Source organism: Nycticebus coucang, chromosome 18 (assembly GCF_027406575.1).
Source record: "Nycticebus coucang isolate mNycCou1 chromosome 18, mNycCou1.pri, whole genome shotgun sequence".
NCBI classification, from domain to species: Eukaryota; Metazoa; Chordata; class Mammalia; order Primates; family Lorisidae; genus Nycticebus; species Nycticebus coucang.
Window position 1 is genome coordinate 68388747 of NC_069797.1, and position 12235 is coordinate 68400981.

At 37.7% G+C, this 12235-nt stretch overlaps 1 protein-coding gene across 4 annotated transcripts in view; it reads right to left on the reverse strand.

Moving 5' to 3' along the window:
• LOC128571184 (ABC-type organic anion transporter ABCA8-like) overlaps positions 1 to 12235 on the reverse strand; it is a 62536-nt gene that overhangs the window by 16338 nt on the left and 33963 nt on the right. For 3 of the 4 annotated variants that reach the window (XM_053570853.1, XM_053570854.1, XM_053570857.1), the window contains 8 exons: positions 11066 to 11185; positions 9107 to 9305; positions 7622 to 7788; positions 6824 to 6957; positions 6099 to 6242; positions 3285 to 3392; positions 1434 to 1610; positions 1134 to 1247 (listed from right to left, as the gene is read on the reverse strand). In XM_053570853.1, the coding sequence (XP_053426828.1) occupies positions 1134 to 1247; positions 1434 to 1610; positions 3285 to 3392; positions 6099 to 6242; positions 6824 to 6957; positions 7622 to 7788; positions 9107 to 9305; positions 11066 to 11185 (1163 nt within the window). The remainder of the gene's footprint in view (positions 1 to 1133; positions 1248 to 1433; positions 1611 to 3284; positions 3393 to 6098; positions 6243 to 6823; positions 6958 to 7621; positions 7789 to 9106; positions 9306 to 11065; positions 11186 to 12235) is intronic. The other variant, XM_053570856.1, reaches the window with a different exon arrangement.

Here is a 12235-nt window from a genome sequence, read left to right on the forward strand (position 1 = left end):
GTTCTATGAGCTTGCATGGCAGCCCACAGTTCACAGAATAAATTCTTGAGCACATCTTTTAAGGGCGGGTCACGCTGCCAGCCATCATTTTCACCGTAACTAGGACAATGACTTCATTGCGCCTGCATTATCTTATTTTTTTTGTTTGGGGTTTCACTTTTTAAAGAAAACCTTCCTAAGGACCTCGTTGTTACTCAGTTGTAACAAGCTTTCCGGATTGAAAAAATATCTACAGGTAAGACTTTTCTTAAGACTGGGTTTTTAGGCTGGGTGCTGTGGCTCCCGCCTATAATCCCAGAACTCTGAGAGGCTGAGGCGGTAGGGGGTGGAGGGGGATGGCCTGAGCTTAGAAGTTCGAGACCAGCCTGAGCAAGATCAAGACCAGTCTCTGAAAATATCCAGGGGTTGTGGTGAGCGCCTCTACTCCCAGCTACCAGGGAGTCTGAGGCAAGAGGATTGATTGAGCACAAGAGTTTGTTGTATGCTATAATGCCACAGCACTTTTTACCCAGTAAAAAGGGGGTAAAAAGATATCACAAATTTCCTTTGAGATCTCTTTCCAGGATGAAACAGTCTATTTAATACCTTTTCTTCCATTGTCAATCTTAACTTGTGACATGCTGTGGAAGTCAACAATTGTTTATTGTATTAATAATTCATTTCTTTTGTTTCCTGAAATCATAGGAAATTAGAGCAGATACTCTAATTACAAACTTTTTCCTGCTGATTTAGACAAAAGCAATGGAGTTTTGTAGTATTAATTTTCTGGAAAGATTCTGGATAAGTCATTTCTAGTTTTAATGCTGCTGAAACAGAATTTGTTATATCTGGGAGGTATTTCGGCTTATTTTGTTTTCATTTTCAGTAAAAAGAGGATTTAGGATGTCTCCAGGTTTCCTTCTAGCTGAATATTTTATGGTTCTAGAAATAATCTTACAACTTTTAAAGAAAGACAAGGATGGAAATGGGAAGAAAAGTGTGCAGATTTTGGAAAGGATTTCCATGTAAAGCAAATGTAAAATATTTTAGACTATGCTATTAATTTATCATTCTATCCAGGGAAGAATTTAGAGTATCAGCTTGAAATTTTACATTCAGTATATACAGTCAAAGTCCACAAGAAACATACTTACAACAAAGAAGCAAAATGACCAAATGCCACTATTTTTTCTCCCCTTGCGAAAAATGAACGCAATCGTATACGTCACAAAGATGAGGGCTAAGGTATAGCTGATGGCACACAGGATCTGAGAGCGACAGGAATGTTAATCTTGGTTAAAGAAAACCCCAATCTGGGAAAACACTTAGAATCCAAAACATCATCCTTGCACAAAATTTTACAGTAATTTAATTTATGGCCATGTGAAGACCAAATTTTAAATTCTCTGATTAAATCTTACGATGATATTTACTCCATGAATGCTGTCACTTACTTGAAAAATATAATTTATAATCGTAAACATAGATTCCTTGTAGTTTAAAATGTAGTCCATGAGAAACATAAAAAGGAAGATGAAGAAGTAGAGGGGCACGTCCACGAGCGCCTGCCCAAACCAGTAGGCCGAGGGGAAGAGTCCGGAGATCCGCAGCTGGGACCAGGCTTTGTTCTGCTTAGGAGACAAGGGACACCCAATAGCATTGCAGCGTGAGGATAAGAAAAAGTGGATATGGAAGGAACAGGTCAAACAGAATCTGTATTTGTATAATTCTGGATTACAGCTTATCTGGACTAAGGGAGATGGATAGTTCCAAACATAAATAATAAGTAATATTATAAAAATAATATATAATAAATGACATTGACGTTCACCTTACATCCAGTGGAAATACGCAAAAGATCTCCGAGGAATCAAGGCGTGAACACTGCAGCTACCAGTGAGTTAAGGACTTACGGGGTGGTGGCGGACAGCAGAAGGAGAGATTATTCATTGAAGTAAATAACTTTCCATCCTAAGGACTCCTGTCTCTCTCTCTCTCTCCACACACACACACACACACACACACACACACGCACGCACACACACACATACACACACACACACAAGTTTATACGTACGAAGATGTTTTATCTTCTTTTGGGTAGAAGAAGGATTGTGTCCTAACAAGTGTATTTTTAACTTTATAAGAAATATCAAAATTGTTTTGCAAAGCGATCACACAATTTAGTTACCCACCCGCAATTCATGAGAGCCCTAGATTCCACACATCCTTTCAAACTCTTGGTACTGTCACTCATTCTAGCACTGTTTCTTTTATTTGGTATGTAGAGCTACCTTTCTTAAGGTCATTTCTCTGATTACTCATGACATTAGCCCCCTCTTCATGACAGTATTTCCCATCCGTATATCTTCTTTGGAGAAGTACAGATATGTTCAAATATTTTGTTTTTAAAGCTAGGTTGTCTTCTATAACCAAGGCAAAAGCACCCTTTACATATTCTTAATACAAATCTTTCGTCAGATATATACACACGTAGGTAGAGAGATTAGGTACCCTGTTTCCCTGAAAATAAGACGTCTTATCTTTCCTGTAAGTAGGTCTTATTTTCAAAGAATGTCTTATTTTCGGGAAAACAGGGTAGGCAAATAGATCCATAATGATTTTCTCCCAGTCTGTGCCTGGCCTTGCACCGTTTCACAAGGAACAGAAGGTTGTTACTTTGAAGAAGTTCAAGTTAACTTTTTCATGGTATACATATGCTTCTATCTCATCTGAAAAAAAAATTTGCTGATCACAAGGTCTATGATTCATTTCAAATTACTTTTGCATAGGATGTGAGGTGAACGTCAAGAACATTTATTTTTCATACCAACATTAAGTTGTTCCAGCGTAATTTGCTTAAAAGTCTAATCTTAACCACATTTGAATTCTTGGCAGCTAATTGAAAATCAGTTCATGACATATGTGTAGATTTATTTTTGAACTTTCTCTTACATTTCATATATCTAGATAATTATTTCTAATAATGCAATACAGTCTTAATTACTGTAAGATTGTAGTGAGTCTTAAAGTTAAAAGCATAAGTCTTCTAACTTTTTTATATAGTTATTTTGCCTATTCTTGGATATCCTTACGAATTCTAGAATCATTCTCTAACATTTTTATCTACATATTTGTATTTCCATTTATAAAACTTCCTTTCATTTTTATAACTTAGAATTTATTCCTGAGTTGGCTGCTGAATTAGTCACATACAATCATCCTTATGAAAAATCCTATAGTTCTATTGCACTTTCAGCTTCTAAGTATGTGAAGTAATGGAAGCTGCAGTTACTCAACATTACCTTATAATCATCAATGCTGCTCATGGCGATGTAAGGTGGGCAAGTCGCTGCCAAGACCAGCCAGAACAGGGTATATGCTGCGTATGCAAAAGGATCATACTGCATGAACTGCAAATGAACAAATTCAAAATTTATTTTCTGGAATACATCTTTAAACATTCAAGCTAACTGTATATAATTGTGACTAAAGTCTTCTTTTAAATCCCCATACTCTCTCATTATCCTTCCAGTTTTGAAGCTTGAATGTTTTGACTTTATACTCAGATCTATAGATAAGGAAAGTGATTAAAACAGATGAATGAATTGACAACATTTGGAAAGTAATAACAGTAGAGATTTTCCCATTTTCTTGACTTTTGATTCTAAAATTCACTATGATGCCAAATAAATGACAGTCGACACATTCAATTTCTTCACAGGTCTTTAATTATATCAAAGGTGACAGCTTGACTCAAACATCTTATTAAGTGTTTTATGGGCACAGTAACGACAAGTTAGCTTTTTAGATACATCCTGAGACCAGGTAAATATTAGTTAAGGATTCAAAAGTAGAGATGAGGCTCGGCGCCTATAGTTCAGCAGCTAGGGCACCAGCCACAAACACCGGAGCTGGCAGGTCTGAATCCAGATTGGCCTGCCAAACAACAATGACAACTGCAACCAAAAAAATAGCAGGGCATTCTGATAGGCTACTGGGAGGCTGACGCAAGAGAATTGCTTAAACCCCAGGGATTGAGGTTGCTGTGAGCTGTGACACCACGGCACTCTACCCAGGGCCACAGTTTGAGACTCTGTCTCAAAAAAACAAAGAAACAAAGAAACAAACGAAAAAGTAGAGACGAAACAGTAGAGGGAGAAGAAAAAAAAAAAAAAAGGAAAGTCTTTACCCTTAGTTACACCTATTGTTACTCCTGAGTGTTTGTAACAATCTTTAAGGATAGAAGATTCACTGACTCTGTTGAAAATTAGTCCTATGTTACTTTTGTGATTTGCGAAGTTATTGTTTGGTTAAGCACCTTACTGGAAAAAAAGTTCTAACTAGAGCCTGGCTGTCTTCAGCGTGGTCATCAGAAAGACCCTTGCTGCCCACTGAATGGTGAGGTTAAAGCCTATTGTTAGATGCTTCCAGAACACTGTGGGAGCTGGGCAGGTGCAGTACTCAGTGGGGCAGCTATTGACCTTAGGCAGGACGGAAGCAAGGTTTAAGAATCCAGAAAACCTTACTTTGGAGGCAACAAACAGGTGCATTTGAATAGAGAATAAAATGAGTTGCTGAGACTTGGGAAAAGTTAATATACTGAGCACATAAATACGATGCTGACCGAGATGGTTGATATTAGGCTCATTTATAGAAGGAAGCCCAGTGCAATGCAGAGGTCTTCAAATTTTTTAAACAGGGGGCCAGTTCACTGTCCCTCAGACTGTTGGAGGGCCGGACTATAGTTAAAAAAAAAAAACTATGAAAAAATTCCTATCCACACTGCACATATCTTATTTTGAAGTGAAAAAACAAAATGGGAACAAATACAATCACATCGCCTCATGGGGCCCACGGGCCGTAGTTTGAGGACCCCTGAATGGTATCTTGCTCTCAGAAACTAGGAGGTTGAAAAAGTCTTCATGATCATAAAAGGTTAATTAAATGAACCATGACATATATTCTAAAGTCAATTAGTACTTGTTGAGTGACTAAAACCTTTTACTTTAATGATTAAGTCTCTTGCATACCCTTAATAAAGGGAATTTACATTTCCCGAGAACACTATGAGATAGGGCAGAAGAAGGTGACTGAAGAACTTATTGAAATATAAAGAATATTCATGAATATGTAGTTCATTTTAATACATATGGGTTAATGACTATTGGCCACGTATATCATCTTAAAACCCTAGAGTTGACTTGAGTATTGAAAATTTGATGGCTCTGGCATTGCTTTATGCTTGCTATAACTTGCTTTTAAAAATCAAGTTATTTAATGTTTATCCTGTTCCAAGCCTTTTCCTAGGTACAAGGTATTTATATAGTGTTAAAAATACATGATACCAGTGCTTAAAGAACCCTCTGATAGGGAGAAACACGTTTACAAAATAAGAAGAAAGAATTATTTCAAACTGTGATAGGTATTCTGGTTTCTAAGCTTAGACGGCTATACATATTGTAGTATGTTGGGCATTTGTTTAAAAACAAGACTGTTTTTTTTTTTGCCTCACATGTGGGAACATGGTTTGGTAAGTCTAAGATAGGCAAAAAGAAAAAAAAAAAATGGGGCAGCACCTGTGGCCCAAAGGGGTAGGTCGCCAACCCCCTATGCCGGAGGTGGCGGGTTCAAACCCAGCTCCGGCCAAAAACTGCAAAAAAAAAAAAAAAATAGTTTATTGAACAAGAACGTAGAGTAAGTCTAAAGTAGACCTTCTGCAATTCTAGCTTCAACTTTGTCTTGAATTTTTTTCTTTTGCAGAACTTCTCAGAGTAATAAGAAAGCCTTTGCTTTCCTCCCTCCCTCCTTTCCTCCCTTCCTTCCTTCTTTCCTCCTTTTGTCTGTTCATTATTTTTATGCTAGTCACAGGGCTGCACAATTCCCCCCTTCTTGCTTCATATTCTCGTTGAAAAACATTTTCTTATTTCTACTTTCCTTTAAACAATTGAAGCTCTGAAAAGTGTATGGATGTCTCAAACCCTAGAACTAGCATGACTCAAACGCTAATTTATCATGCAGTGGTTTATTCAGCAAGAATCCGACTCCAGCACTTGAAACAGCAATCCGGGAGATTGCTGATGGAAAGTCAGAGATGACAAGTACGATTGGATATTTACCCCTCCAGTTGTGCTTCTGTCAGTTTGGATACGCTCAGGTGCCGCGGGTTCAACCATGGCAAGGAGCCCATTACTAAGAACGTCTATCAGAACAGGGAAGCAATTCAACCTCTTGGTATTGCATGCCAAGGAAAATCTGTAATTCTGAAATATAACAGGTGAGGTTATATGTTCTTAAAGATTTTCAATTTTTTCTAAGGAAGTCAAAATACAGTATTTTAATTTAAGAGGTTATGTTTTTAAGATGGTGCTAGGTAATCAAAACAAGAAACTAAATGCTGTATAAGTATAAATAACGTGTAAGTCAAAGCAGAATCTTTTAAATCTACGGTGTAACAGAACATGCATATGGTAAAACAAAATCATGTGTCTGATTTTAGAGTGACGGGTGTTGTGTCTGAGGCTAGAATCATATGTTGATTATTTAAGAACAAAACAGAAATTTCAGAATATATGTATTATAAAATACTCGAGGGGAAATCATGATTTTTTTAGACTTTAACATGCATTGGACAGTGGATAGTATGTATTTTGCTAACACACACCATTTGTGTTGGCAGATGGTGATCCTTATTTGAATAAATTACTTATGGCAATGAATATAATTCATTAAATAATAAAAGCAGTGTTTGATTTTTATTTTTTAAATTCGAAGTATGGGTATGTAAATGTCATATTAGGTTTTTATACCTTTGGGAAAAATTATGAAATAGAAGTCCATATACCTTTCCATTCCCACACACCGTGATGGCGCCATTGTAAGCTGGGTCATCTGTACCATTTTCACGTCCAAAGGCATCCACTTTCAGAGCTATGTTCTGATGCTCCACAGACCGTATAAAGTCATCAATGTTTGCCCCTAGGGAGCAGTTAAACATATTAGATATCACAAAACTGAGAAAATTGATGTCCAGAATGGGCCAATCAATAGAAAGTAAATTTGTGGTTGTTTCAGACGAGGGAGGGAATAAATAAGAACAGCTGCTATTGGTTATGGAATTGTACTTGTTCACCACTAAGTTTTGAGACAGACTGTGTTATGGTCCAGTATTTCACTTCCAAGAAACCCAGTCAAGAGTGTCCTTTCTGATTTACCTGTGGAAGTTTCAACTTGTTGGGCTTATCGGTGTTGCTGGGAGGGCTCCATTTGTTTCTGTCTACCTAGATTTTATGATTCTCGACTTTTGTGTATCTCAAAACTTACATATTGACCCACATACATTTAAATGGATAAATTGTATGACATGTTAAATTATATCCCAATTAAACTATTAAAAACGGTTGTTTATCGGTGCAAATGCTTTAATTTTCAAATTGCCACCAGATTCTTTCTTTCTTCTTTGGACAACACTTAGTTACTTCCTGCCTAGTTTGAGGGCTTGCATACATTATCCCCGAGTCTAGTAAAATGGTTTTTAACATACACTGAAGAACACAAAAGCTCACTTTTCCTCCTGGTGAACATGTTCCCTAACTGATGCTCTCAACAGGAGCTGGAAATCCAGCACTCACCACGTTATTACCTGTTTTATTGATGATCAGTAATTGAGTGAGAGGATCACGTGGTGGTTGTCCTTGAGCAAGGAAGTACAAATGCGGGGAAAGATCCCAAGTGTAAATGTTTTGATACATTTTCAACAGTATATTCTGTGCAAGAAGAGGTGCCAATCCAATCAATAGAATCAGTAGCCTAGACGGAAAAAAATTGCCAATGTGAATGCAACGTCATTTCCTAACCTAAAACTGTCAGAGCACATCAAGAAGTTATGAAAATTAAACACATCACTGTCTGTCTTATTTCTTGGGTATTTTTTTTTCTTTTTCCTCCTTCTACATTGGAGTTAATAAACTGTAAATTTATCCTATGCTCATTCCTGGCCATGTGACATACCCTACAATTTCATCAGACATTTGTCCTTGAACAACGTGTCCAGATTCTGCCTGTGCCCTGTGCTACCACGTCACAGTCCCCCTTTCTCTGGTTATTCATGGACACTTTAGTCTGAATCTTCTGCACATGACCTCCTCTTCTCATAATTCCTATTTCCTTTAGTGACCACACGATTTCTTTAGTCTCCAGGCTCAAATTTTTAATTACTTTTCACTCACTCCTTAGTCTCTTATATTTCCTATTTCAAATACATCACAACATCTTATTATACTGTCCTTATATTTTTACTTCCATTCCTATCTTGCTGAGATCTTGCTAAATGGCTGGCATCCATCCATTCTTCACTCTTTGCAGACCCTCTATCGTGTGTTGACAGATTCATATTCATATTGTCATATTCATATCGTCTCTTTTATCTCCTTAAGAGATAACTTGTTCCGTCTCAACAAGCCTGTGTCCCCAGTACTCTCCAATCATGCTAATTTCCTTGTTAAAACTCCTCAGTCAATTCTCATTACTTGCTTGCTTAGCAAGTATTTATTGAGATTTGATTGTGTGCCAAGCCTCCTCTCTCCTCTCTCCTCCTAGGTATTGACTGGCAGACACGTTTCCTTGGGCTCTGACATGAGGCCATTAGCTCCAGGGTGCTAGGGGAAGTGATAGAATTCTTGGGGCCAGGGAATGGTACCCATAAGGCACACAGTAGGTATGCAGAATGATCAACTTTCCCTTCAGTGGGCAGGAGGGAAGTTATGACATCCAGGGAAAAGCCAATAGCATAATGGTGGAAGAGTCAGGCCCCCAGGGAAGAGTCAGTAAGGTAACCACACAGCTGAAAGAGAGCTCTGGGAAATGGAGATGTGCAGAGAGGAAATAGCACAGGAAAGGTCACATTACTGGAGTTTCTGTCTAGAACTGTCTCTGAAACATTACAAAGTCCACTGGCCAGGCTCCTATCAGAAAACTGCAAGGACTATCAACTAAATTGGCCCTTATACTCTATATAGGTTTGTAGACATGAAAATTTCTTATTTTTTTCTCTTGCTTTTACACCTTATGTATGTTTGCCTTTTTAATGCATTGACTAAACATAATTCTATGGCACTCTGCTACTCACAGTGATAAAATAGCTTTTCTTTCATGCTTCAACTTTAATAATCGAACCCTCGCAATGGCACAGACTTGCTGTCGCCACAGAGCCATGCCTCTTATTGTCTCTTTTATCTCCTTAAGTGAAGAGATAACTTGTTCCATCTCAACAAGCCTTCCTGTGTCCCCAGCACTCTCCACACGTACTTCTCCCAACATAGCAATTTCTGCAAAACACAAAATAAGCAATTCATAAAATCCCACTTCAGATGTACTTCTTAGACGATAAATATGCAAGATTATTGCAGTGTCTAAGTGTCACTGGGAAACTTAGTTAAAAAAAAGAAAGCAGTTACCTGACATGTCCAATTAAGCTACAAATTGACATGCTACAAACTGCAGGAGAACAGTAAATTGTTCCTGTAGAGAGTTCAAAGCTCTTCCCAGTATTTGAAACTACACTCTTTTGTATATTCTGTACAATCTGGAGACACCCAGGATGATGTCCATTGTATGATGCTAAAATGTGTCTGACATCAAACCTCAAAAAGCAGACACCCGTAAACATACAGGCACGGCCATGAACTCAAAAACACAGTACAAATAAAGAGTCAGCTTTTAAGACAGTGTTCAGAAGTAAGTTAAAAGAGTAATTCAAGGATCTACTTCTAGGTAGTTGCAAGACATTGTTACCCCTCTTAGCAAGAGGATAAACTATCGTTATTTTCGTTATTTTTAATCCATCAGCTAGATGAGGGCACAAAGAGAGCTGAAAAGACTAACTTCCTGAAAAGGAAGGGCCATCCTATGGGAGAAGATTTCGCCTTGAGGGCACAGCAGCAGCAGAGAAAAGGAGGCAAATAAGGAAACCGACACGAATATGGAGAAAGCAGCGCAGATTAAACACACTCTTACGCTCGCGGGCGAGCTGGTATGATTGTCTGGGATCACACTGGAGCCGTAACACAAGCTCAAGCCATCTACCAACTCTTCCCCCCTGGAACTTTCCCTACGTGTGTAGAAACAGTACACCGACGGCGGGGGGAACAGCATCCCCAGCAGGTGGGCAGAAGGAAGAATGAAAACCAGAGAGAGACACGGAGGTTCAGGGGGTCTTGCTCAAGACACCAGCAAAGCGCTTGGGGCCGTCCTCTGGGTAACACATCAGTCCACCGCGGGCCAGTCGCCAGACAAGAGAGAGGACACAGATATACTGATAAATAATAAACAGATAAAACAGAAAAAAATGGAAGCATGCCGAAAATCAACATGATTCTCCTGGGAAAGACTGGATTCTACCCCTAAAACATTTGTAGCTGGGGGAAACCGAAGATAATAGAAGCTGTGCAAAAGCCTGGCCACTTGCCAAAGACAAATCAGATGGATTTGGCCGTCACAGCAGCAGGGTGACGGAGTAAGAGTCATTTTCTGTGCACTGCTTATTTCAGCATTTACCGTTATTTACTTTTTTTCTTTTTAAGTAAATCCCACAATAAAATAAAAATTATAAGATGCTCATAATAGGGATAGAAATTTAACCCATAGAAAATAAGAAACACAGATCCGTTATACTCAATTACTGATAAGGGTCATTGCTCACATGGTCTCATGTTGGAATTAAAACATGCAATTTAAAAAAGAACTATGATAAATATATTGTAAGATCTACTGGAATTATGGTGTTTCCATGACAACATTAGTGAGCAGATGGGAAAATGAAAACGCCAAACTACAAATGAAATCAAACAGATGTTACAATGGGGAAAACAGTATCAGAAATATTTGTCAGCTGGGCTTCAGAAAAAGAGGGGAGACCTGTGACCTTAAAGACAGGTAAATAGGCATTTTCCAATTTCTAGTATGAAGGAAAAAAAAGGAAAAACATAACCACAGCATCTGAGTTTGTGCAACACTATCTTCTTGAAATATATACTGCACTGGATGTTGTGAGTACTTTTACATGACAGTTTTCATGTATTTTATTTACCTGATTCATCAATTGCTGATTTTCCTTCTAGTTTCAGAAAAACCTCATTCAACGTTGTCATGGAAACACCATAATTCTCAATTCCCAGGCCAGGGCAGCTATCAAGATCCTTGTAAAGCTCTGAAGATACAACACAGGGCAGTGAGCCAAAACATAAAAATCAGAAGTGAACGGAAAACACCTGTTTAAAGACACCTCATCTATGAAATTAAGCTTGTGAGAAGTCAAAACCATTTTTAGATTAACACTTTACAATAAGCAACCTTATTCTTCAAATTCCATCTTGCTTTTTCTATTTTACACTGTTTTGTAGTCCACGTATTACTTTCTTGTGATCAAATATTAATTTATATTTATTCACACTTCTATTCAAAATTTCATTTAGCTTTTTCTCTGAATTGCTCTTAAAATTTAGTTAATTATGTAGCTTGAATTTTCTAACTCTCGGCCTCATTAATTAAAAAGTCTTTTCCAGAGAACAGATATGAATGAGAGACCTTTATGCTATACTTGATGAAAAAGGATGAACTAACTTTTTGAGAACTGGTTGGGTGGTGCAGAATCTTCTTCAGTTCGGAAAAAAAAAAAAACCTTTCCAAAAAAAGATACAGAACAAAAGCCATTTTAAAAAAAGAACTCTTTTCCTGACAATGGAAGAAAAACATTGCAACACATAATAGAAAATGAAAAAGTTGACTCAGGAAATTTTCTTGAATAACCATGACTTTCTAGAAATTTTGTATCCATTGATTCTTTAGTTCATTCACAAAAAAATACTTATTAGTCATTGTTCATAAAGCAATGAACAAATAGCCCCGCCTAGGGGGATCTGAATGGTAGTGGATAGTCACATAAAGCTTAAATGAACACCTAATTCTAAATTCTAGATTGGTTATAGAAGTCCAACGTCTTCAACTGGATGCTCCTACTGGGGCAAAATGATAATCTACAATCTTTCTGTCCTGACTAGAGCACCTTCTACCAAAAAGCAGAGAAGTCAGATTTAAATGCTGAGCATCATGCATTCGCCTTCATTCCACCTAAAACTTTTTCAAGTTTTCTCTAACTTAATAATAAGCATTTGATTAACGCTTTGCCTAATGATTCTAAGTCATACTTGTGTTGTCCCCATAAAATGTACATTTGAATGACTTTGTGGGGGTAATTTAT